This window comes from Drosophila elegans, unplaced genomic scaffold, assembly GCF_018152505.1.
Source record: "Drosophila elegans isolate 14027-0461.03 unplaced genomic scaffold, ASM1815250v1 contig_149, whole genome shotgun sequence".
NCBI lineage: Eukaryota > Metazoa > Arthropoda > Insecta > Diptera > Drosophilidae > Drosophila > Drosophila elegans.
The window spans coordinates 11,787,291-11,814,363 of record NW_024545513.1 but is presented as its reverse complement, the minus strand read 5'-3'; the positions used below and the strand labels follow the sequence as shown (position 1 = coordinate 11,814,363).

General features: G+C 40.6%; 2 protein-coding genes across 2 annotated transcripts in view; one reads left to right on the top strand and one right to left on the bottom strand.

The window, feature by feature from the left end:
• LOC108137142 overlaps window positions 1-23,544 on the top strand; it is a 39,513-nt gene extending 15,969 nt beyond the window's left edge. Inside the window, exons 3-9 of the mRNA XM_017258704.2 lie at window positions 3,423-3,464; window positions 20,042-21,200; window positions 21,262-21,437; window positions 21,501-21,774; window positions 21,839-22,133; window positions 22,246-22,361; window positions 22,433-23,544. Coding sequence (XP_017114193.1) covers window positions 20,048-21,200; window positions 21,262-21,437; window positions 21,501-21,774; window positions 21,839-22,133; window positions 22,246-22,361; window positions 22,433-22,584 — 2,166 coding nt within the window. The 5' untranslated portion in view covers window positions 3,423-3,464; window positions 20,042-20,047 and the 3' untranslated portion in view covers window positions 22,585-23,544. The remainder of the gene's footprint in view (window positions 1-3,422; window positions 3,465-20,041; window positions 21,201-21,261; window positions 21,438-21,500; window positions 21,775-21,838; window positions 22,134-22,245; window positions 22,362-22,432) is intronic.
• Window positions 23,545-24,206: 662 nt separating this feature from the next.
• On the bottom strand, window positions 24,207-26,399 carry LOC108137206 (beta-1,3-galactosyltransferase brn). Its single transcript, XM_017258797.2, has 2 exons — window positions 25,955-26,399; window positions 24,207-25,719 (listed from the first exon to the last, which is right to left on the bottom strand). Exons 1-2 carry the CDS (start codon window positions 26,220-26,222, stop codon window positions 24,812-24,814), a joined length of 1,176 nt encoding a protein of 391 aa, XP_017114286.1. The 5' UTR covers window positions 26,223-26,399; the 3' UTR covers window positions 24,207-24,811.
• Between the last annotated feature and the right edge of the window lie 674 nt (window positions 26,400-27,073).

The following is a 27,073-nucleotide window of genomic DNA, read 5'->3' as shown; positions in this document are numbered from 1 at the left end:
GAACTCGTGAGTCACGTGGCACTGAGAAAAACAATTGATATTTGTTATTTTTAGCCTGGCATTAATAAAACAAAACTAAAATAATAATAATCAATGTTTACAAGCGAAAAGTTTTGAAATTATTCTAATTAGGTTTGGCAAAGAAAAAGTATAAAACTCATATGACATTATTATTTGTTTTTGTATTAAATTATTTTTTTTTTCTTGTTCTTAAATACCTAATTGAAATGTCAATTTTATATTAATTTCGAGCTCTAGTTTTGTTGCTGTGTAGCGTAAGTGCAAAGCTCTATTTATGACCCCTAGCCCGCCGTAGAATCCATGTTGCTGCTGTGATGTTGCTGTTGTACTTGCCTAACAAGATTTGTGTGCCATTTTACTGCCGCTTTTGGTAGCACCTTTTGGCCAAGGTCTGTTGGCCAGCCAGTTGGCCAGCTTTTCGTGTCTGATCTGGTCTGTGACAGCAACAGCAGCAGCAGCAACAGCAGCAGGAGCAGCAAGAGCAACAGCAGCAACACCAAGAGCAACTAGCAACTCGCAGCTCCTTGGAACAAGAAAGCCGCTTGGAAAATCAAGTGATTACTGTCTGGCATCACGAGTAATGAAACGTGACTCAAATCGCAGTTAAACACCCAAACCAAACCAAACTGAACTGAACCGAACCGGAGGAGCCAGGAGATCTGCAGCCACTATATAGGCATTGCTATATATACCGGACCGGACCCATCACACACGCAAACGCCAAGCGAACGAGGTAAAACAACAATTAGAACAAGCCAAAACAACCAAACGAACAACTGAACAACCGAACAACCACGAGATCGCACAAGCGATCCCCGAGGAGAACTCTAGTCGGTGAGCTCTGGATTCTCTATGCTGGATGCTGGACTCTGAATTCTGGATTCTAGATTCTGGGGTCCACATCCACATCATCAATGTCCCGTCCATGTCAGCCATTTGGGTAATGTCGTCGCTGCTCGAATTTAATGGCCAAAAAAATCAACAGCAGCTAGAGAAACACAAGGCGAAAATAGAAGACCAAGAAAGAGACATCGTTTGGGCAACGCAGATATCAAAGCCCATGGGGAATGCAGGAGATCTGGAGCAGAACGACTTGGTAACAAAGTCCAGGGGAGGTCCTTGAAATATATTCACAAAGAATCGATGTCTAGAGATATTAAGATAATAGTTTTCTATTTATAGTTGGCAATACAATCGTACCTCAGCAGTTTATTGGCCGATTTTTCCATTTAATAGCTATGCTCGCAGTTAAACATTAACTGCAAGTTGAACTTAATTATGGTGCTAGTTAAAAAATAATGTTTTGGTTCCACTAATTTGTTTTCTAGTATTTTCTAGTCAGTTGCATTTCTTTCTTTTTATTTTATTAAAAGAGTTATTTAACTTAAGAAAGGCAGACTTTAAATCTGCCTTAATTTCTTTATAGCAAAGCTGATGTAAAGTATCTTTCCAATTTTAGTTTTTAATTTCGAGCGCTATTTTAAAGCTTATGTTAAGAGTTTCCCTCCTTGAGAAGATCTCTACCCATTGCCATACAGATTATCTTCATGTTCAGTACAAGTTCTTAACTCTCTGCCTTTATCTCATTGCCATTGCAATTATGTGAAGGACTTGGAGTGTAATTGAATTGATTAGAATGGATAAAAAGAACGTTCTTACCATCTAACCATCCAACCATCTAACCATCTAGCCATCTGGCCATATCCATATCCGTTGTGTGTGACCATTAAATCTTGCCGAGAGGTGAGATTTGCATATATGAGAAGGCCGAACAAAAGAAGATCCATCTGCGGGGCAAATGCAAATCTTCGCTGCCCAGAAGACGCCTCTTCTCATCTCCTCGGCAACCCTTTCTCCATTTGTGCTGCTCTGTTTACTCAAGCAAAGATGACACTGCAAACACACCACAGAAATAAAGAAGGCACCAGCAGCATGGATGTATGGATAAGAAAAAAATAGCAATCTGCATCTTGAAGATACAAGTTTTAGAGGGGGAAAGGGGGGGATGGTAAAAATCTCTGGGAATGCGACACGACTTGGTGTTTGAAATATTTCACTTTTGGCTAGCGCCCTGCCCACAAAAAGGTAAAAACAAGAGAAGACAATGGACCTGGCCTTCTGGACACTTGGCTTATTCTTCTTTTCGCCTCTCCTCGGATAATACATGACATTAGACAAAGTCGGAGGCCTCAAAATGGAAAATTGCCATGCATAACATATTTTTCTTTTCTTTGGCGTTGCCCTGCTCTTTTTTTCTTTTTCTCTTTCTCTTTCTTTTTCCTTTTTGTTTATTATAAAGACTTGCAAAGTGGCCAAAACATTGGCCAGAGGGAGACTTTCCTGGACCGCAATTTATGCAGAGCGAACGCAATTCAGTTTCGGTTTTTTTTTCTACTTCTTTTCTACCCGCTGATGGAACAATCGAAAAAGTGGTAAAAAAAAAACACACAAAAAACACAAAATAGTTATGGATGAGCTGTGACTTACCGTTAGAACTGTATAGATATAGAAATTGGCGTAGGAAACTGCAGCAAACCACAAAAATGTAGTGTGATCTACGAGCTTCGATCGGTGGGTTTTGATTAGATCACAAGATTGATGGGCTTTATTTATAGAGATGAGTCTGCCAAAAGGCTAGGATAAATGGATTCACGAAGAAGCGGCCTAAGATTACAATTGCCCACAACCACGAAAAGTCATTCAAACTAATGAGAACCAAATCACTTTAGATTTAGGATTACGTTTCATTATACAAATATGAAATAGTTATATTTGATATACAACTTATTTTTATTATTCTGTTTGCTTAGTCCAAACTATTTGTTTAATAGGTTTAAGCCTATTATTTCTATAATAAAGGTTACCTTAACAAAGAAACGTAGTTTAAAGATGATCTATATAGAGTACTTAACTTTCACTCGTTTTCCCACTCAGTACAACTCTCTTCTAAATGTGATCTTTCTTTCCGCCAACCAAATTAGTGCCTTCTCTACATTTCCATGCCTTCTGAATTTTTATCTTTGTGTCACGGTCAAAAAGTCTTTCTTTTCTGCTCTTTTTTTTTGTAATACCCCCATAAGCAACTCAAACACTAAGTATACACCACCTCTGCCATTAAAAAAAAACGTGTCGTGTGTCATCTGGTAACGGCAATTTAACCAGATGCGGGTCTAAAGATATATATATATATATATATATATATATATATATATATATATATATATATATACATTTAAGTACTATATATATACGAATGCTTTTTTTATGCCTTACTCGAATTCAGCAAAAGAAGTGCGAACGTTTCTTTTACCTCATTTGTCAAACTATTTTCTATGTTTTATTGCCTAACCAACAACTGACATACAAATTTGCTCATTATTATTTTCTATTTGTACTTTCAGAAGAAGACGTTGAAGACCCAGAAGAAATCGAAAGCAAATCAGGTAGGCAAAAATTTATGTTTTGACTGAAAGAAATTTCCATTTCGTTTAAAGGTTTTGCTTTCGCTTGTCTTTTTTTTAAATAGTCGGATGGTTTGCATACATTTTTCTTGACCGCATCCTCCAATTCTTTGCGTTTTTACTATTCTTTGCGATTGATTTATGACAGTCAGCTTTTAATTTTTTTTCGCAAGGCATGAGGCGCGTTTGCACCATAAAAACTAAGAAATACGAAAAGAGATCCATGGGAAAACGCCAAAAAGAGGAGGGGGTGGTGGTGGGTGGGTGGTTTCGGGGGCGGAGGGGTAGGCCATTAGCAGCAACACGACTTCTACTTCTGCCCCGCCCCCTTTGCCGTCCCCCAAAAGTTCTCGCTTTCACCGGATTCATTTTATTTTATTTATTGAATTCTCTGCATGTCGGGCACGTTTTCACGAATCGAAACGAAACATGCATGTCGGTATATCTATGGCATACATATATATATATAACATACACAGGACAAAATTGGGAAAATTTCAGACTTGACAGAATTGCGAGCTTTTTCGGATATAATTCTCTCTTTAAAAAATCGAAATCTAAAATCTATCTATCAAAATATGGTTTATATATGTAGATTTCAAAGTGAACAACGAATTGTAGGCTTTTAGGAAGTAATTTTTTTTTTTAAGTGCGCGGACTCAAAGTCAAGAATATCCACAAAAGTGATAAATAAAATGGGCGGAGGGCGATTGCCATTGTCCATTGGATCCATGGCTTCCTTTTCTGCCATTTTTGCTGCTGCCTATTGCCAATTGTTAGTGTTGTATTTGGCCATATTCATTTGGCATATGTTATGACAACAACAATAATGGCTGGGCATTAACAGTGGTATCGATTTCGTTTTATTCAGGTTAAAAAAATAGCATGCAAAAACAATTTAATTTATCTATGTATTTGTATATCGCTTAAAAATATATATGTAGGTATCATAGAATTTGTAATTATTATACAATTCCTTGAAATATTAGTTTATTTTTGATATGCAGTTAATTTTCTCAATGCTGAGTCATTTTTTAAAGTTTGCCTTGTTTCTTTTTAAATCTCTACTATAAATTAAAAAGATTTTTAAAGGACAAACATTTAATTATCGTTTGTAGTTTGGTTTGAAATGATTTGCGAACCACTGTGGCCACGAAGTCACAGCTCTTGGAGATCGCAGTCACATGTCGGCGTGCCACGATCTCGGCTACTCCTCCCACCCCACCACACACTCCACTTCACTCCCCACTCTCCACTTCCCATCACCTCCAATTCCCATTCCCATTCCACCTCATGTCCGACGCCAAATCCAAGTCCAAGTCCAAGTCAGAAGAGCCTGAGTGGCATGTGAATGAGGTGGTTTCTCGGTTCGGTTTGGTTCGGTTCGGTTCGAAATTTGGTACACAGGTCTTCTGTGGGCCAGATTGTCTTAGGTCGTGCCAACACAGCGACGCGCATAATAAATTTTTGCTCCAAGAGAGAAATGAAAATGAAAAGTTCTCAAGCGACAAATGTGCGGAAAAAAAGTTGAAACCTTTTGACAAGTCACGTAGTCGGAGGGGAAAAAGGGGGGGGCAAGGGGCTATCATAGTTGGCACTGCATCGTGCATAATGAGCATTTTGGGTTAGGTCGCTCCACATTCGAGGGACAAACAAAAAGTGAACGAAAATGCAAAGACAAGAAGCCGGATAGCTGGAAAATTTAGTTGGCAATTAGTACAAAAACGAAAACCGAATAGTTGAGGTGAAAATGTTTGAAACTGGAACAGCAAAAGTAAAGAGTTTAGGAAATCGGTGACAGAATAAGATCAATTGACAGTTGAAAAACGAAAGAGAATCGATAACAGCGTTTCCTGTATATCGAGTTAATCGGAAAATGATGATATAGTAATAAAAATGTAACTAATTTTTTATTAGAAATAATTTTGATTAGTTAGAAACTTGTTCATCGAATCAATCGATATTATTGAGCGAAACTCAACTTATTCAACGACTAAAAATGTTAATATTCTTTATTAGAGAATATATTTTATATTCTTATATAAAGTGTTCAAATAATTGCAATACTAAGATACAAATCGAAAATAGCTCGTTAAATCGACCGATTAATTAGGATCAGCTCAAGCGTAAACATATTTTAACTTTAACCGCAAGGCAGGTGAAATTACGGGTAATAAACATGGAGAACTTGGAATGAAAGGTTGGAACTGAAACTGCAGATTTATGGTTTACACATTAAACGAGTCCCGCTTACACATCCAGTTTTCTAAGTAGTTGCTCTTCAATTGGTGTCTGCGAACAGCTTTGTGGCCACCTATAACCGATTAATGCCTGGCATAAATACGCGAGATTCCATTCTCATGATTATGAGTACCAGCGGCATAAAAAGAGCGGGTCTAGAAGGAAACCGAGCCGAGAAACCGCAGAAACTTATTTTCTCATTTTAAAAGGAGATGAAGAAGTGACAAACGAGTCATACAGAGGAAAAAAAGATAATTATTGATCATATACAAATATTCATAAGATATCTTATGTGTAAAGCTTTTTCCAAATGTTGTTTGATCAACCAGCCTTAACATTTCTTTTGGTGAAAAGAAAAACTTGGCCGGGGTGAAAGGAAAATATAACTATCCATGTAATACCTTTTTTTAGTGTCAAACGATCATTTAAATACTTCCAAAAATGCATGTTCTGTGTAGAGAAAAGCCACTGGAATGAACGAAAGAGAGATGGCTGGGTAACTGGTTTGATTCAACCGACTTCCCAAACACCTCAGCCTCAAGTGGCAAAACTGGGAACCAGGGAAGCAAGTGTCCAAGATCGGCGGACCCAAGTGGACCCAGCCAAATGGAATATCCGCCTGACCCACATCCAATTGCGGCATTTGAACGGATTTGCATGCCCCAGTCCGAGAGATTGCAACTAAAATTCAGGTCCAAACAGCGGAGTCTGGCTTGACATGGCTCCCAAAACCCAAACCCAAGCCCAAACCCAAACCAAAACTAAAACCAAAACCCAAACCGCCACTGGCGACGTGTCTGTATGTACGATTAAGTATGTGTGTTGGCCAGAACTTGGCCTACTTTTTATGTGACCGCTTTCCCGACTCGGGCTCCCACTGCTCGATCCCAACTCAGACTCAGCACCAACCAGACTCTCCAACTTCTCCAACTCCAACTGCAATTGAGTGTGATTTGGCGGAAGAGCCTGCTCGATGCCTATGGGGGCAGAACAGAAAAGGGGCGCTGATCACACAACGCACTTTCCCAATCGCACATCCGAGACGTTCGACACCTGAGCGAGAAGTGGAAAAGTTTCACCCAGGTGAAAAATTACTGCCGATTGTTTGATCGATCTCATGTGGCGGACTGTCGATGGCATTAGGAAAGAGCAGAGACATCCACTCCAGATAACTGGCGATTTATTTGATTGGTCTTGGGCTTTAGGCTACAAAATGGTTCTTAATCACCTCCAAAGAGAGTAATTTAATATTAAAAACCTACAAATGAATCAAATAATTCAATTTCTTAGGTTAAGCATAAATGTATCATTCATCAAAATTAAAGTTTGCATAGATAGCTTGTATATTATATAATTTTATTACCCTAAATATATTTTAAAAACAAAAAAATTATATGACAACTAAAGCTTGTGAATAAATCTCTTAGTTTTCACACAAATTCCCATTTCATCAAAAAGAAAGTTTGCACAATACATTTAAAATTTCGATTTGTAATATCGATAAAAGATAACTACATATTATAGTAAATAACTAGCGAGATGTTCGATTAGGGCTCAAGTCAGGTATTTTAGTTGGCTTCTCATTTATGGATAACAACGAAAGTAGCGAGGAAAGAGCTAGATTGCGGCAAAGATAGAGTCGTCAAAGGAAAGGTCAATTGCAGGGGGAAACCATAAGGCAGGCATCATCATTAGCACTCATCTTATGGCTGGAAAAAATGATAAAACATGGCCAAAACAAATCCAATAAATCACGCACCAGAAGAAAAGAGTGGGCAGAAATGGGAGGTGGTGCTATTTTTTTTATTTTTTATTTTTCTAGTTTTGTGGGCGTATAACAAGCCGCAACTAAATCGACAAAATCGGCTAATGCGACAGACGTGGAGTCCAGTGGATGATAATGGACCCAAGATGCCATTGTTGGCATTCCAATGCGTTTTTTTGTGGCAATGTTGCTGATGTTGCAGCCTGCAATTGTGCGTCATTAACATGCAACCGAGTGAGAGAGATAGGACAAGGGTACACCGATAAAAATAGGCAAGAATCGTTATCTATTAGGTAGTACTAGAAATTGTAAAATTAAAATATAAAAATTTTAACAAATAATGAAGCTGAAATCATGTGTAAAATAGTTCCAAATTAATGGAAAGAAATTAATTTTTTTTTTAAATAAGCAGTTGCAGTATTTTTATAAAATATTTTCCACATTATTTGAAATACGAATACTAATTATTTTCAATAGCCAATTTCCTTATAAAATATTTAACTACTATTATATTATTTGTAATAATAAAGTTAAGGACTTTATTAAAATGTAACTTTAGACATTAAATATTTTTTTCTGTGTAGCAAAAGACTATAGAGTGAAGTGAATTGAGCAAACAGCATTATCGTCATGATCATCTCCAGTGCTTTGAGGGTCGGCTAATGACAGTGCCTAGCCACGCCTCCTGCCCCTGTTCCGCCCCCTTGCCAATACGCCTCCTCCTAATCCGAATCCCGACGAGAGAGCCTTTGATCATCTTTTCTAAGTACGTGCGTTGTTTTCCATTCTGTATAGTACTCTCGGCTCTTTTTTTTGTGTGTGGGTTCAACGGGAGGGTTGTGACCTTTTGCCATCCGGCAGTTTGAAATTTTGAGCATTCAAATTGTGGATAGTATAAATCCACCGCCCCACCGCCAGGTTTCTCTATCTACGGCTCATTCCACTGATAGTTAACCAGGTCAACTAACGGCGAACGTCCGCAAGCTGTTAAAGCCAACTTAAACAAATAGCACTTCCCTCCCCTCCCCGATCTTCGCTATTCTCTGGCCTGTATTCTGTGTTCTGTACTCTGTAAGCCCGCATCTTCTCGTTTGGCTTGTTTATCTACCAATGCCGCCGCTTCCTCTTCTACTTCGACTTCGACTTCAACTTCTTCTCACCTGCTACGCACAAATTTGCATTCGACTTTCTTTCAATTTCAATTTGTTTGCGCATTTCATTTGAGCTCGCGGGCATCTAATTGGTCCAATAATAGCCCATAATTGTTGGAAAAATGTTGGTAATTTGGCCTAATCGCCTTGAACAGTTAGCAGCGGAACGGAACGGATCGCTACGGTATCTCTCTTTCTACTAATCCGCAATCTTTAACTCGAATTTCGGACTTTTCTGTCAACCAAGTTCGCTGCCTAAGTCTTTTGTTTTTCACCCCTCAATTATGGTTAAGGCTATATTCTTATGGCCATATGTTTAATACAAACTTAAAAGTAATTTATTTAAATTATTATTGTGATAAATAAACTTTTTAAACAAATTTTCAAATTTAATATTGCTAGCAAAGAATTTAGTTCTTACTATTATGACATACAATATTCATTATAATTGTACAAATAAATTAACTAAAAATAAAATAAGACTTATGTTATTAAATGAAATGAATTTAAAATAAGTTATATTTATAAATAAAAAAAATTATTTAAAAACCATGTTTCCTAAGACACATTTGCCTTCTAAATAGTGAGAAAGAAAACAATTTTCTGCTGACAAAGATTCCCTCGTGGGACACTCGCAGAAAATATGCAAGAAGGAAACAAAGAGGAGATAGAAGCACACACATTAGAGTCACTTGATCAGGTGAACGTCACGTTCTTCCTCCCCCAAGAACCCCTGACCATCGCTGGCTTTAATTAAATGTTGTTCTTAAAATTGCACAAACTACAAAATGAGCCACAATGGGCCACTTAAGCAACATTGTGGCCAAGAAGGGGCAACTGTGGCACGTTGGTTTACATTTGCTTATCGGTCTCGGGGTTTGGCCGTTGCACATGTTGCAGCAAATTGGTCATCTTCATCTGCTGCCATTTGCCATTCCACTCGCTTCTGTGGCGTAGTTAAAGCCAAATGCACTGGCAGAAAAAACCATGTCCCAAATATGTTATATATTTTGTAAGCATCATTAGCATAAATATAAAACCAGATCGATTTAGGTATTTGTATTACAACTTCTTGAGAACCTAAAGTTTTAACCTTTTTTCAAAGCAATTAATTGATGTTTCTCAAAATAATTTTTTTTTGGAAATATCTTAAAATGGAAATATCTTAATCGTAATTTATCTGGAAGCTTGTTCAGTGTAATAAACCCCTTCCCATTTATTAGCTTCACTTGCAGCCTGGCGCATTCAATTATTTCCATGTCCTGATTGTCTTGTCGTGCGACGGCGCGAGTTTTGCATTTAAAAATAGGCCGATGCGGTCAGAACGGAGAAGAGCCTCTTGTTTCCCTCTTTAAATTGCAAATATTTTTAATGAGGGCTAGCCGGTCGGCCGGTCGGTCGGTCGGCCGATTGTGATTCCGAGGATGTCTAGCGCCAGGTCCACACCCAAATGGGTTATCCATATGCAGATTGTTGCTAGTTGTTGGCCAAGTGTCGGGCTTGTTGTAATGAGCCGTGTTCCCCGACGTTTGCCGGCAAGATAGATGGCTAAAAATACATGCAACAGATAGCCATAGCCCCTGCAAAATGGAGAACAGACAACGGAGAACGCAGAATTCAGAACGCAGAACGCAGAACAGAGATGTCAACCACAAAGTGATGCCGATGCGATCCACTGGACAATCTCGATTATGATGCCGCCTGACAGTTTCCTATCTCTTTTCTTTTGAGCCCGTGATCGATGAGCAATGGCTCTTTCAATCTGAAGGCGGATAAGTGAGAAGACTCGGGAAGATTCATTGTGTGGGAATGTGGAGTGTCCTCTGGGAGATGATGGCCTACAACAGAAGTTGGAGCCATTCTTACAATACAGTGATCTGGTATGATCATGCAGAAATGTTAGATGTTGTTCGTAATTGGAGATATATGTTATGCCAGTGATGCCAGAACACACAAAGCCATTGTCAAATACAAGAAGTTAGATGAAATAAAAACAATGGTTTAGCAAGAAACTTTTTACAGTGATTTGTAAAAAATGCCATCGAGATAAACTTTTTAATTCTCTTCTAGATATGTTTAAGCTATTATTAAGTATGAAATATTTTTACTTTTGAAGACTAGTTATCTAATACGTTTACTGATCTAAGTGATCTAAAATCAGTCAGACCTTAAGAACCACTTTTTAAGACCTTAAAATCGATATATTTTATTTCAAATAGTTTTGTAGAAATGAATAAGATATTATTTTGTATTAAATCAAATACGAATACGGATTTAAATGATTCTTGGGGTAAAAAAAAAGACAGTCTTACCTTAAGAACCACTTTTTATGGTCTCCGGGCGATCTTAAGGAAGTCTCATCACCAAGATCACCTCTCATTTATCTGGACTTGAGATTCTCCGGATCGGAACTCCGACTCTGACTGGCATTCCACTAGTCGGTGATCCTCATCTGAGCTGATCTCATGATGACTGCAGCGGTTTTGTTTTGCTTTGTTTGGTTTGGTTTGGTTTTTGCCTCCATTTGCCGGGCATTCCAGCGCTGATTTCCCTGACCATGCCCACATTTTAGGGCCCACAATTGCAATTAATTGCTGAAACTTTGAAGCCTGCACTTGCAGTTCGCCCCTTCGCCCCTGTCATCATCATTTTTTCTCTGGCGTGGCAAAACTAGAGGTTGCTGCTCATAATTGCCATAAATCATGCAACGTTCTGTTGCCCGCCACTTGAAACTTGATGTTGAAGTTGAAGTTGAAGATGAAGTTGGAGTATTAGTTGTGGTTGTGCTTGTTGTTGGTGTTTGAAGTCTTCTGTCTTCGTTCTTCGTTCTTCGTTCTTCCAAGAGAGAGTTTCTCGGGCTTCGGCTCCGACACATTCCGCGGCCTCAAATGCGCCTCTAATGACTCCTGTTCTTTGTTGCCAGCCCCAATCCTCTACTCATCTTCATTCTCATCCTCATCCTCATCTTGGGTTTCAGTCGCTCAGCCGCTCAGCCTCTTGCCGCGAACCCAAACCCAAACACAAACAGCAAACCAAAACGATCTTCCCATCTCCATCTTTCAGGCCAACTCATAGCCATCCCCATTCTCTCTGGCTCTTTGGCTAATGGCTTTTGTTGGCCAACTTCCGCGAAAGAGCCGAGTACGAAGTGCCCGCCATGCCATCCTGATTCCAGGAACGAAAAGTCTCTTGCTGCACTGTTCAAAAAAATTCTACAAAATTATCAGAACAGCTGATTGGATAAGGGTTTAAAAAAAATCTCTTAAAAGTCAAACCAAGTTCCTAAGGATTTTGTTGGTGGTTGTAACAAGACACCTATTTTATCAATTTATTGATTTCAATTTGAATTTTAAAAACTGATTGAATATACGAAATTTTTTTCCTATTTATATAAGTATTTTCAAAGATTTATTGCCTAATTCTGTAAATGGATTATAATGTTTTAGTTGAGCTTAATTTCTTTCGGTGCTTTTCTGGCCAACTGACAATGAGCGATTGACGAGACAACTGCCAAAAAGGAGTGGGGCTGTGGACGAGGACCTATAGGTCTTCCCCATAAACCCCGTAAACCCCTCCCCCGTCTTCGATACGCATCTGGAGCGAAGAAAAAAAAAAAAAAGAAAAGAAAAAACAACATTCAAAACATTTATGCCGTGGCAAAGAATTTATGAAATGTTTGGGTTTCTTTTTCGTTTTTCGTTTTCTGTTGAATGTTGAATGTTGCACGTTCCATCGGCTGACCAGGAGGTTTGGAGCCACACCCGTTTGCAGTCCCGCCCATGAACCCCCTCCCAAACCCTGGATTGCCGTGTTGCATATCTTGTTGCCCGCATCGTCGATGGGGCAAGCACTTTCAAATAATTCCCCACATGTTGTTGCTGTTGCTATGTGTGTGTGTGTGTGTGTGTGAGCTGCAACAACCTTGAGGCAGCTCCTCCAGAAGAGGATATCGTTTCTGCCAACTTGTTATGCAATAAATTTCCGGTTCTAACCAAAAACAAAAAAGCACAAGATGCCAACAACACGGGCAACAGCCGCCAAACACACAAACAAAGAGCCAAACAGCTGCAACCATTTTTCACATGCCCAAAGAAAATTGTCCGCGAGATTTTTCTTTTTTTATATATTTTTTTTTTTTTTGGGAGCGGCACCTTTCTCTTAGCCTTGTTCTTGTTGACCAACTTGGATTTTATCTGCTATTATTATGCACACTTCTAAACAAGGATCTATGGACCTATTTATCTGCGGAGGTAAATATTTTATAGTCGACGTATTTAATTTAAAAGAAAATGGTTTTTAGAATATCTAACATATAAAATAATTGCCTTGCATTGAGAGTTAGCATAGTATAAAAATCGTGTTTATTTATTCCTCCTTCTTTCTTGGAAATATAATAAAAGTTTTATTAGGCAAGATTTCTGCATAACTAATGATTTAATATATGCGAGATATAAGGCTACTTCAATCTTCGGCTACACGAAAACAAAACTCTCTTCTTACATCATTTAATCTGTAATTAAGACAACATCATAGATATCTTTTGAGGACCTATAGGCAACTAATTAATTAATAAATTTACTAATTATTTTACGAGTTACTCCAATCTTGGCTACCCACAACGAGACTTTTCTACTCCTTTCATTTAATTCTTTATTAACTTTTCGCTAGCTGCCATATCATATTGGTGATCAAATTTAGTACTTCCCCGCCTGGTTTTTCCCATTGGATTCCTATCACTAAGTGGGTGTCAACTCGATTAGATTTGTAACGGTTCTTAATAGTACATGTGCGGACTAATATATGGCGCCATTGCCTTTATTTTGTGGATTGGGGCAAAATGCCTGCTCCAAATTGAAAAGCGTATAGAACATTTTCAAGCAACCTCGATGCAATTTTCTTCCAACACACTGGGAAACACTTTGATCTGGCGTTCCATTTAATTTCGCCACTCAAGTGCCTCTCTCTCCCTCTTTCTCTCTCCTTAACGATTTTTTTTTTAATTATAACTTTTAATATTTTCGTTTAGAAGCAGGCTCAAATGCACGTTTGACCACCTGAGGATGAGAATGAGAATGGGAATGAGAATGCGAATGCGAATGAGAACGGCAGCCTGAGAAAAGTGGAAGCTACTCCGAGTGGGAAAAGCCAGCTGGCCGAGGAAAAGCCGGCCACCGCTTCCATTGTTCGATAGCAATTATTGCTTCTTCGCACTTCTATTACAAAAACTTCACATAAATATATATGTATATATATATATTTATACAGATATAGGAAAAATAGGAAAAGGGGAGTTGCAGCACGCATGGTGCATGGCAGGTGCTTCAACTTTGGTCGGCTGCACGTTTTCGCAGCGCGCATCTTTAAGCCAGCGATGATTGAAAATTACATAATTGCAAAATGCGGCGAGAGAGGTGGCTAGAAATATGAGGAAGAAGTCGAGGAACAAGGGGTTTTTTGCCACCAGCTAAGTGATTGAGTGTGTTCTGTCCCCCTCCTTTTTCTCTGCACATAAAAAAAAATATATGTGATATGATTTAATGTTGAAATATGAAAATGGATTTTAATAATAATAATAAGGATATGCCCAGTTAATGTAGCTGCAATTGGAAAAAAAAGACATTTTACCTTTCTTTTCATTACTAAATGTGTCAAATGCAAATCTTGTTTACATTATTCACTCATTTATAGGAAATGAGCGATGTAATTGACCTTTTTTTTTGTCTGTGTAACCATCACATTCGCGTGTTGTGACAACAACAGCAACAAATTGCATTAAATGAGAAGGTTTCTCCTGGGCGAGTGTGTATATTTGCTGTTTCCCATTTCCTTTGCGCCAATTGATCGAGTGGACAGGCAAACACCAAAAGACAGGGTCCACAGACTGACGGACTGACATCCGTTCACACTCATAACGAGAAGAGAACGTTGAAAAGGAATAATGGGTCTTAAAGGTGGCTGGGACCTCTAAATTAACTATTTTTTTTTTTTAATTTAAATTGACTTTCTCATTAGGGCTTGCTTTAAATGTATGTGACTTTAAAAAAACATCTTATGTTAAATTATGCAATTTTAGGAGCTCATTAGTCAGGTAAATGCCCTTTCCCCAATACAATATACCATTTATGCCCAACAAAAATACAGGGTATTCAAATAAGAACCAACGCAGAGTCTCACATGTTATTCCTTTGTCGGTGAGTGTTTGCATTTCCAAGTTGGCACATTGCTATTGACAGTGACTGTGACTGAAAACCAGAAATCGTGTGCACTCCAGAGGTTACCTTAGCATCGTGTGCAAAGTGAATGGTTAAGGATGGGATCGGATCATCCTCCCCATTACCCTTTCTCTTCGATCTCGTTGGAGATATGAAAAATTCCTTTGATTGACAGGCAAATCGTATTGCATTTGGCATGACCAATTATTTGGCATTTACTGTTTCCTGCTCATCTCCGTTTAATTGGTTATGCCGTGACTGTGACTATGACTGTAATGGCGACTGTGACTGTAGAGTGGGAGCTGGTTGTTCTGACTGAAAAGAAATGGAAATTTCTCGTTTTTTGTCTAATTGACCAGGCTACTTTCACTGGTCATTGTCATTAGAAAACTCCACTATCTTTGACCTTTCATCGTGCGTTGTGGTTTTCCCCTTCACTCTCTAATGATGTGATCATCAGGAGGTCCGTTCTTCGTTTTCTTTTTGTTATTATGCTTATATATGTATATTTTTGTATCTGCTTATGATGCAATTGCCGTTCTCTGTGCTTTTCTCTTTTCGCGTAATTAGGGGTCCCAAACAAGAATGAGAATGGACAAAAGAAAAAGAAAAAGAAGAAGATGGTAGAAGTAAGCGTGCCTAATGATAACCTTTTGAAGATCTTTCCTCTCTTCTCTTCTCTTTTCCAATGCGATTCGTTTTGATTCTTTGCTTCGCTCCCCCCATTTCTCTCTTCCCATTCCATCCCTTTCCCCCGGTCCGTGGTAACTGCAAATTTTCTTGATTACCGGGTAGCCAACTTAAATCCAAGTACGCGCCACTGGCCACATGAATTGACCAAAGACCAAGAAAAAAGAAGAATAAAGAGAGAGGAGGCGAAGGGGCGTGCCAAAGCACTGACCATTGACCATTTGTGATGGCCACCAGCTGATGAGAAGCTCTACTGCAATCCATCGATCTCTGAAGATGACGACGACGACTGCCATCCATATCCATATAATTACCACCATTCGCAGCACAAAACAAAAAAAAAAAAAAAAAAAACAAAGAATAAGAAAACATAACAGAATGCCATTGTGGGGTGGCGACCTTCATGAACCTTGAAGGTTCTATAATTGCAGTAGGCAAATCACAGAAATGATGAGCCCTTAATGCCAGGCCCCTCAAATTAGAAATGGTCAAGGCCGCAAAAAGGGAGGCCAAAAATAAACCCAACACCACAACTACACAACTATAAATAACGAGATTCGTGAGCTGGTAATCGGCCGGGGCCATTGCAATTCTTTCGCAGAACCGAAGAGCGAAAAATAACTAAATGCAGTACAAAACACAATGACGTCAACAGCCGGAGATGTCCAGGCCAATCTGGACTTTTATCTGGGCCCCCAGATCTCTCGATCCATCTCCACTGCCCTCGTAATTGGCTTCTGTTGGAGCCCGTCTTCCCTTTTTTTTTTTTTTTTTTTTTTTTGCCTTGTTTCAAATACACTTCATTTGCTTAGGGGCTGGGCTAAGATTAAATCCTAAGAAAACAAAAAACTATAGCATCGCTAAAGCCTCAGCGAAGTAAACAAATCATTCGCATGTTCAGTAAATTAAGCTGTTATGTGGTTCCAAAGTTTTATCAAATCCTTTATCACAATATTCCTCTGTTTCTAATGACCTTTTAAATCATAACAACTGAATTATGAGCTATTGTTCTGTATATTTTGAATTTATTGGTCCTACAATAAACGTCTGGCTAAAGCTTTTAAACCCTGGTATGTGCCAGTTTTTTGTAAATCGGTACTAACTTATTTATTGTATACGATAGCATCGCACCCTAGAGAAATAAGCAAATCAAACAAATCGGGTATTTGGCTGTTATTTTATTAAATCTTTTCGTACAAAATATTCCTAATTATAACAACCGATGGAGCGGAATTAAGAGCTGTTGTTCTCTATATGTTGAATTGATTTGTCCTTCAATATCCGTCTGGCTACAATTTGGCTCTTTGAAAATCAATACTAAGTAATTTAAAGTATTTACTTGGACTTGTGTCGCATTGTCTGGTCTGACTTTTAGACATTAATCCTGCCCTCTTTCTTCCTACTTTTTTGTTCTCCTAAGGCATGCAAAACGAGAGCAATCGCAGATGTTGCTGCTGCTGTAGAATATGCAACACAAGTTGCAGCTGGGAAGCAACGACAATTTTTATTTTGGCTCCCGTTGAGTTGCTGCTGGCGATGCTGCGGGTTGCTGATGTTACCGCTGTTGCTCTTGCTGCTGCTGCTCTTGTTGCAGTTGCTCTTGTCGGTGTCGCAGTTGTTGCCGTTGTTGCTGTCGTGCGCTTCGAGGGGGATCGCAGTTGCAACAGCAACATCAGCGGGCATTCTTCGCTGTCTTTGCCACCTATTTCATACAGCATAGAGGACATTTGTTGTCGCTGTTTAGTGTTGTTGCTGCTGTGTGTTGCTGATGCTGCTGATGTCGCTGTCGATGTTGCTGATGTTGCCCTGCAATCGGACACGCCGGCAACCGGCAACATTTGGCACTGGCCCGCGGAGAATTCGATGCCCCGGCTATATCGTTTGCCATTTCCCATTCCAAATTCTCTATGCACTGCGGGAAATTTCTTATATACTTGTAGGGTTGTACATTTAAAAGGATTCAAGCTGCATGAATTTATACACTTTATCGAAAAAGTATTAAGGTTGAGTTTAATAAGTTAGACACAGATAAACCAGAGCTCTATATAATTATTGTATTGAAAATATAAGAAAGAATTATTAAGTAATTAAGTAAAATCTTTAAATACTGAACTCAATCTGCTCTTTTTCGCTGTGTGGCAACGATTCTCGGTTTTCATTTGGCCATTTGCAGCTCGTGTTGGGCTGGTTTAATATCGCTGGTAATGGCCACGTTCCGAGCTCTATAATCACTGGCCGGCGAGGGTGATTTGGCGGGGGAAATGCATGAAATAATTGCATTGGCAGTGCCCAAGTCCAAGTCCGAGTTTTGTGTACGTTCGTTTCTGGACAATTTTCGCAAAACAAATTGAATTGAATATGTAAATATAATTGCTTGGGGCTAGAACGATCTGCACTCCCTTGAGTCCACGTATTTCTGCGATTCCCCCGCCCCACTTTTTATGGAGTGTGGGGGGGGGAGGGTGGGCGTTTAAAACCCCATAAATTTCGACTTAAATGCCGCCCTATAAGTCAGTGGTGCGGGAGGTGGAACAAGAGGCACTGAAGCACTGGAGTGCAGAAGTTGGTCGAAGATGAAGGAGAAGACTCGAACAGCTGGCTAACATATATGGCATTAGCTTCCGCAAGACTTTGACCATTTGTAGATGGCACAGCGAAATGAATGCAAATGCATGCAGTTAAATAACCCATGAATCGCCGGGATGAATGAATGCATCAAATGGTCCCCAGAATGTATGCTGAATAATTAACCGAATTGGTGTGCCATTAAATGAACATAACTCGGCTTGGGAAAAGAATAACCCAATTTGCAGTTTGCCAAAAAAAAAAACAGAAAAATAACAATAGCCACTAAATAAACTTATTTTCTTATTGAATTCATAAACTTTTCCACTAACTTACTCATTTAATAATCAATTATTTTCCTTTTAACCGAAAAACTCACAATCTGCAGTATCAACTCATTACTGATGAATCAAATTACTCAGAATATCAATTAACTATTCAATGCAGCGGATACTCATTTACTCGACTTATTTTAATTATTTAAATATTATCTTAAGCTTTCGAATACCTTTTGCATTCTACATTCCAAATTCAAATTAACTTATTACTGATTTATCGAATTACTTACCATTTAAATAAGTAATGTATTTTCTCACGACTACAACTTATTCACAATACAAATGAGTAACTCATTACTAAGTAATCAATTACCCAGAATATCAATAACCCATTCACAGCATAAGAAACTCTTTTTCACCATTTTCCCGGCCAACTCAAATCGATTTCGCTTTTCTTTCGTGGGGACCACCCACTTATGGGCACATGTGCATGATGCACCACATTACAACCACTGCCCCATCCACACTCGATCCTTTTGCACCTGCAGGTCAACTCATTGAACCGACATGCACCATCCGGGGTCAATTGGTTGGGATGGTTTGGATGGGTTGGATTACTTGGCTGTCCGCAGAAAGCAATTTGCTGCTGCCTGCTCCGATGCTAACCACAAGAATGCCAAAAAGTTGTTTTGCCCCGCTGCTAGAGATTGGAATTGCCATTGGTATTGGTATTGGTATAGGTATTGGGTTGGGGGGAATAGGATTGATGGAACGGGAATGGAGTGGGCCGTTAGAAACTCAAACCGCAGATCCACAGATCGTCAATACAACGTAGCCCCTTCATGGCTATTGCCAATCCCATTCCCCTTTCGACAGCTCATTAAAGTCTATGGAAAGTCAAAGAGCTTGATGTGGACATGGATGTGGGAAGATGTCTTTTAGACGCCACTAGAGCTCCGCTTGATCCAGCGAACTGGTCTCCAGCATGGAAATGGGGAATGAGTGAGAGCTGCGGTTGTGGCTCAGTTTATATTGGTTCGGTGGTTCGGTGGTTCAGTGGTTCGGCGCTTAGTTAAGCGTGTAATGGGCTAGTCCATCCCAGGGCGGAAGTAGTAGCCACTGCACCACTGACCACTTCGCCTGCCTGCCTGCCTGCCCCTCCACTTGGCTCCCTTGAACTCCCTTTTTGATCTACACCTTCTCCATTCAAATGGAGGCTGTCAGCACTGGCAGTTAGAGAAGTGGAACGAAAGGGGCGGAGATCGCGGGCCAGAAAGGCCAAGAAAGGAAGTAGCACTCATCGCTTAACTTCTGGGAAAAAAGATCTTGGCATTTCTAAGGCATTAAATCACGTCTAAACTGGTTAGTGGTACTTCGGGATTTGAAACCTTATCATATATTATTTATGTTAACTAAATTGAAAGTTTTCGATTTGAAACCGTATATGATAAATAGAAATCCATTGATTTTTGTTTATATTTTTCTTTTAAAGCGAAGATAAGATCAATCCATTTAGAAATTACTCATATGCCTTATGCCAGTCTTGCAACTTTGTCATGTATATATGATACATAGAAACCTATAGCCTTTTAGTACTTCCTCAGTTAGTATATCCTTTGTTCTAACCCCCCAAATTTTCCTTTTTTTCTATTCACAGATCGCAATGCAGTCAGCCGAAAGCAGTAGAAATCGCAACCGATCTCCGGCGCACATGGGTCTCCACTTGGGTCCGCTACTCCTGTCCGCCGTGTTGGTCCTGCTGGTGTCCTTGCCCGGCCAAATCGATGCCCGCATGGCCTTTGAGAAGCTGACGGACTTTGATTTCCCGGGCAACACGTACTACAGCGTCAAGAATCTGTCGCTGTACGAGTGCCAAGGATGGTGTCGCGAGGAGGCCGATTGCCAGGCGGCGGCCTTCAGTTTCGTGGTGAATCCGTTGTCGCCCTCACAGGAGACCCATTGTCAGCTGCAGAACGACTCGTCGGCGGCCAATCCATCGGCAGCTCCGCAGAGGAGCGCCAACATGTACTACATGGTGAAGTTGCAGCTGCGCAGCGAGAATGTCTGCCATCGTCCGTGGAGTTTTGAGAGGGTCCCAAACAAGGTGATCCGTGGCCTGGACAACGCCCTGATCTACACCAGCACCAAGGAGGCCTGCCTGTCGGCTTGCCTCAACGAAAGGCGTTTCGTCTGCCGATCGGTGGAGTATGACTACAACAACATGAAGTGTGTGCTCAGTGACTCGGATCGACGCAGTTCCGGACAGTTTGTCCAGCTGGTGGACGCCCAGGGTACGGATTACTTTGAGAATCTCTGCCTGAAGCCTGCTCAGGCCTGCAAGAACACTCGCTCGTTTGGCAATGCACAGAAGATGGGCGTCTCCGAGGAGAAGGTGGCCCAATATGTGGGTTTGCACTACTATACGGACAAGGAACTCCAGGTGACCTCCGAGTCTGCCTGCCGTTTGGCCTGTGAGATCGAATCCGAGTTCCTGTGCCGTTCTTTCCTGTATCTGGGTCAGCCCCAGGGTGCCCAGTACAACTGCCGGCTGTATCATTTGGATCACAAGACCCTGCCCGATGGGCCATCCACCTATTTGAACCACGAGCGCCCGCTGATCGACCATGGTGAGCCCATTGGTCAGTACTTTGAGAATCAGTGCGAGAAGGCCGCCGGATCGGGAGCTGGATCTCCGCCCGGCACTCTCGACAAGATCGACACTCTGCCCGTTAGCCTGGACACCATTGAGGATCCCAACCTCACAAACTTGACGCGCAATGACGTAAACTGCGATAAGACCGGAACTTGCTACGATGGTAAGTCCTTTGTGAATCTGAGGAGAGATCTTTGTATAAACTTTGTACACAACCTTTCCAGTTTCCGTGCACTGCAAGGACACCAGAATTGCCGTCCAGGTCCGCACCAACAAGCCCTTCAATGGACGTATCTACGCTTTGGGACGCTCGGAGACCTGTAACATCGATGTGATCAACTCGGATGCTTTCCGTTTGGATCTGACCATGGCCGGACAGGATTGTAACACACAGAGTGTGGTAAGTCAATTGGAGTCCTTTCGTAAATAGATAGATAGTAATAGACCTTACCTCGATTTCCAGACTGGCGTCTACTCCAACACAGTGGTTCTGCAGCATCACAGTGTGGTGATGACCAAGGCCGACAAGATCTACAAGGTGAAGTGCACCTACGACATGAGCTCTAAGAACATCACCTTCGGCATGATGCCCATCCGCGACCCGGAGATGATCCACATCAACTCATCGCCCGAGGCTCCACCGCCAAGGATCCGCATCCTGGACACCCGACAGCGCGAGGTGGAGACTGTGCGCATCGGCGATCGCCTCAACTTCCGCATCGAGATCCCCGAAGACAGTGAGTTTTGGCATACACGGGATTCGAAATTAGCTCTCTTACCTATAAATTGACAAACTTACAGCTCCCTATGGCATCTTCGCTCGGTCTTGCGTGGCCATGGCCAAGGACGCCCGCACCAGCTTCAAGATCATCGACGACGATGGCTGCCCCACCGATCCCACCATCTTCCCCGGCTTCACCGCCGATGGAAATGCTCTGCAGTCCACATACGAGGCATTCCGATTCACGGAGAGCTACGGTGTCATCTTCCAGTGCAATGTCAAGTACTGCTTGGGTCCATGTGAACCGGCTGTGTGCGAATGGAACATGGAGTCGTTCGAGTCCCTGGGCAGAAGGCGTCGTCGTTCCATCGAGAGGTGAGTAAAGTATAAAGTATAAAGTATTTATTTAAAAATAGCTATATGCATCAGTAAAACGCGATTTGAGTATACAAATGGTATAATATTACATAACTTCCAATCGTTCCAGCAATGAGACCAAGAGCGAGGACGATATGAACATCTCCCAGGAGATTCTGGTCCTGGACTTTGGCGATGAGAAGCGTGAGTTCTTCAAGGCTGATCCCAGCACGGACTTTGCCAAAGGTGAGTGTGTTTTTAAGGAAGTAACCCAATTAGATTGTCAGGACTAACTCAACTTCCGTTTCATTTTGCAGACAAAACTGTCACCATTATCGAGCCCTGCCCGACGAAGACATCGGTGCTGGCCCTCGCGGTCACCTGTGCGCTGATGATCCTGCTCTACATCTCCACCGTGTTCTGCTACTACATGAAGAAGTGGATGCAGCCCCACAAGATCGTAGCATAAGTCCGAAACGAGCGGAATTTGAAACAGGAGGAACAAGAAAAAGCAGTAGAACGAAAGAAAAAAAAAACAAGAAAGAAAAGAAAACAAAAAGAAAATACACAACAAAATTGTCACTCTTACATATGCTCTCTCTCTCACACACAACACACACACACACACTCTCTAACTCTATATCTTTGTCTCGCTCTTGCCCAGGCGATATAGCCCCTCCCATCCCCACTCACACTCGTACACACTACTGACAACCGTATAATTTTTTGTTTTTTTTTTTTTTTTAAATGATATATATATAAATTAATTACGTAATATACAATTTATTTATTTATATTTATTTAGACTTAGAGCGTGAGATACAAATTCCCTTGAGAGAAAACGAAACAAAAACCTTTCCTAGTAGACACATACACACACACACACACATATACAAGCACATTTCACATATGCGAATTAGTAAGAGAAAAGAAAGGAAAAAAAGTAAGAAGGAAAAATGATGCGAGCGCGTACTTTCTATAAAGTTACGAAAGGGAACAATGCAAATGGAACATTGTCCTTGCTAGAGAAATATAGAGAAAGAGAGAGAGAGAGCGAAAGAGGGGGCAGATGATTGGGGGAGAGAGATAGAGATAGGATGATAGATCATGATCCCTTTTGTAACTTCTATAGAGACTGCAGCCGCACACACTCGCACTCAATCACACTCACACTCACTTACACACTCACCCGTTTCCATACTCATTTACACACACCCACACGCACTCACATTTATTTAATTGTAAAAGGAACGCAATAAACAGCAAGCAAAAGCAATCTAAACGAAACTAAGGATAACTGATCGAAGAAGCAGAGACAAGAAAATTAATTTCATCGATAACAAATCAATGGAATTGTGCTTAATTGTATTGCATTTATTTAATTTAAATTTATTTATGATAATAAAGAAACGATAATGACAACGTAAAAGCATTTCCCTTGTTTTTGGACATGTTCCTACTCCTAAAAAAATATTTATAAGGTTATTTATTTATAACCTTTTGAATTTAAGTGTTGCTTGCGTTTTAAATTGAATACAGTGAGAATGTTTAAATTAAAAATCCTGCCCAGCTTCAAGAAAGACTGCATTTTTGGCACACTTTTGGGCTGCTGCAGTTTTCGGATAGCTGCCAAAACTCGAGGGTAACGTGGCCTGAGCATCGAATGTCATACCTCGGCGAAGTCATACAAAGACTCCCCATAAATTGGCATTCAAACCTGGAACTTTTTTTTCAGCCTCAAAATCGCAAAATTAAGTGATGGTTACATCAGTGAAAATCAATATTCGGACTAAATATTGTTTTATCGGAATCGGGAAAAAAGTGGTGGGGTTCGTTCGATTAGGTCGTTAGCAGTCCGTAATTGTCGTTTTTTTTTACCGTGGGTTCTGTTTTGAGCGAGTTTTCTGCAAAAACACTTTTCGGAGTAGTTTTTTTTTTGATAAATGGTGACTGTTTTGGAAAGCTTAGGACCTAAACTATTACGTTATTTTTCTCGAAAACATGATACCAAGTTAAATTTTGGCTGCTTTAAATGCAAATTGATAAGGAACTTAAAAAAAGTAATAATGGCAATAAAATACTTTTGCAGTGTTTTGTTAGAAACTTATTTCTTTATTGTGTTGTATAAATGCAGTTTTATATTCATAATTCATCGCTAGACAATACTTAAATCTAACATACTGAGAAGGACGGAGTCTGTTTTGTTAGAATTGTAAGCGTTAATGATACAAAGGTGCTTATACTATATTTGAATTCATCAGCACACTTCAAATAACTTTTGACTTTTGATACACTTTGTTTTCACTTCACAATTGGTTGTAGAAGTTCTAGAATTCTGTTGTTTTATTCAGAGAGTATAAAACAGAAACTTGCCATTGTCATATTGTACAAATCAAAAAATCGTAAAAAAAAGTTATACGATTTGACCTGTAAAAAAGTGTCATCTGCTTATAAAAAAAGCTTAAATAATATTCAAGTTCCTGTTTTTTTTGTTTCAACTGGAACATCTTTTACTGGGGTGTGCTAAAAATCTCTGTTAATTTGCTGGTTGGTTGACCCCAGATCGCAATACCTAAAGTAAGCTACAAACTAAGATTAGTGGCGTGGGGATGATATCCCATTACAAGGATACCTCTCTCGCCCTCTTGCACTTGGTAGTCCTTGAAGGTGGGCCAGTGTGTCCAGGTGAACCGAGGTCACCTCAGCCGCAATGGTTTAATTTCAGCCAATCCATGTTCCGGAGCCTTCGACTTGGCCGCCGCCACACAGGTCTCCTTGAGCGACTTGCCCGCCGGCCGTTTGACGCACTCATCAAAGTAGCACTTCTCCACGTTGTGCAGGAACTCCACCAGCAGTCGGTCATCGCCGCCATTCGGTCCCACGGAATACTCGCACTCGTAGCCATGCTGCTTGAGATCCCGCACACAGCAGTCGATGAATTCCGCATTGGCGGAGAACCAATCGTTGTGCCTCTCAAGCGGAATGCCCAAACGGGTTCGCACCACGCCCGTAAGCCAGGTATCGTCGATCCAGAACATGGACACCCTTTCCGCCTCCGCCACAATCCGCTCGGCCGTTGGCACATTGGTCACATACAGCCAGCCGGATAAATAGGCGGGATACAGGGCATGTGGATACTCCTTCTTGGTGACATACCACTTGTTGGCCCTCAGGCGAATGGGTGGCTTGGCATCCAGTACATAGCCGGAGAGCAGAGTGCTGGAGGTGGCCAGACCAGGTTGGCCCACTTCGAGTGCCTCCAGATACCTCCGCAGATGGAACACATCGTAGATAATGTCGTCGTCTAGTTTGATGATGAACTTGGCCTTATTCTTGCATTCCTGGGAGGCCCACTTCAGACCCATCACATGTTTGTAGCTCAGGTTGCGATAGTCCTCGACGAAGTTTCCCTGGAGCAGATCACCGAAACGCTTCTGTTCGCTGGCCAGCTGCTCCTGCTTGATGAAGTGCTCCCGTGCAGGCAAAGCGGCCAGCAGGAAGACCCTTTGCAGACCCATCTCGGCCAGCTTGCTTTGGGGAATCGCCTGGCGGTGGGCAGATCGCAGAGCATCGTGTCCCGAATACGAGGTGACTATCAGAATGGCTAAGGGGGTATAACGTAAAGGTTTAGTGATGCTATGCAGCTCGACATTTAAAATTGGGGCGTTCAAAAGCTTCTTTCGAAAAAACCTCTAGAGATTTGAAATCACTTTTTAAATTGTCCAAAAGCATAATGGAAGTTCCATACTTATTTTGGAGAATTGAGATCTCTTAAGATTTCTTTTATAAAGTTTTTAACGTGATGGCTAGGAACCCAGGCTTTTAGATGGCCCACTTACCCAGGAGTTCCCTTTCCGCCTTTCGGCACACATTGCTATGGAGGGTGTACTGGAAGTCGGTGAGATTCAGGAGAGGATAGGCTGATGGCGGGTGGGGATTGGGGGGATCCACCTCCGTTTCGGACGGCAGGTGCAGCAGGAACTCGTCGTCGGGGGAGTCCCTCACATTCGAGTCCCTTAAGTGGCCGGAAAAGTAGCAGAGACTCAGCAGGACGATCAAAAGGAGCGAAAGGATAATCGGCAGCAATCTTCGTCCGCGCATGCGCATCTTTCTCACATTCTACGTGGGATTCCCCTCGTTGTTTGCCTCCGTGTATGTGTGAGTGTATATACGTATAGGAATCGTGTTTTTTTAACTTTATTATTGCAATAATAACAATAACAAAGAGCAATTTGTTTTTTTTTTAGCAATTATTTTCTAGAGCTGGCACAAATTTATTCAATACTATCGCATGGAAAGCTGCCAGACCAAAAATATCGTGGGTCTGGCAGCGCCGCCAACACAATACCGTGGAACAGTATTTTTATTTTAATACTCCTGTATAATTTTAAATTTAAACTATTAGGGGCATTATTCAGAAATCATTTGGCTGCTATATAATATATCCATTCGATTTTGATCAAACAAAAATTTAATAAATAATCTTAATACTACTTACCAGTGATATTTACGAAAATATTTCCCAATGACAAATCTAATTGGAATTAACGGGTATATACAATACGTTATTTTGTAAGCAAAAGACTTGAATAATATTGACATTGACATTTTGCTACGTAAATGTAAAATACAAAATAAGATAGGCATAACTGTTTACTTGGCCAATTGTTATTTCTCATTATCTTTCTTTTAACGTCTTATAGCCTGATTCCATTGCCGCATTAAAACGCATTTAGCCAAATGCGCATTTATTTACACAGGGAATCCCATAAGGCTAAATGCCGCATTTAAAATAAATGCGATTTTTAAATGCGATTAAAAACCATTCGCCCCGAAAGTTTTTAGAAAAAATACTGGAAAATACCGATGTTTAACGATATTTTGTTCGTGCCACCACTACAACAGCTGTTTTTATAAGCAAGGTTGGCGCAATTTTTGATTTTTTTTTAATATAAAAT

What these genes read in the sequence shown, in the direction of transcription:
- LOC108137206 (XM_017258797.2), bottom strand. Translation starts at nt 26,222, where the DNA reads ATGCGCATGCGCGGACGAAGATTGCTGCCGATTATCCTTTCGCTCCTT. An exon ending in GGCGGAAAGGGAACTCCTGG is followed by an intron (nt 25,720 to 25,954) that starts GTAAGTGGGCCA and finishes ATACCCCCTTAG; the next exon opens with CCATTCTGATAGTCACCTCG.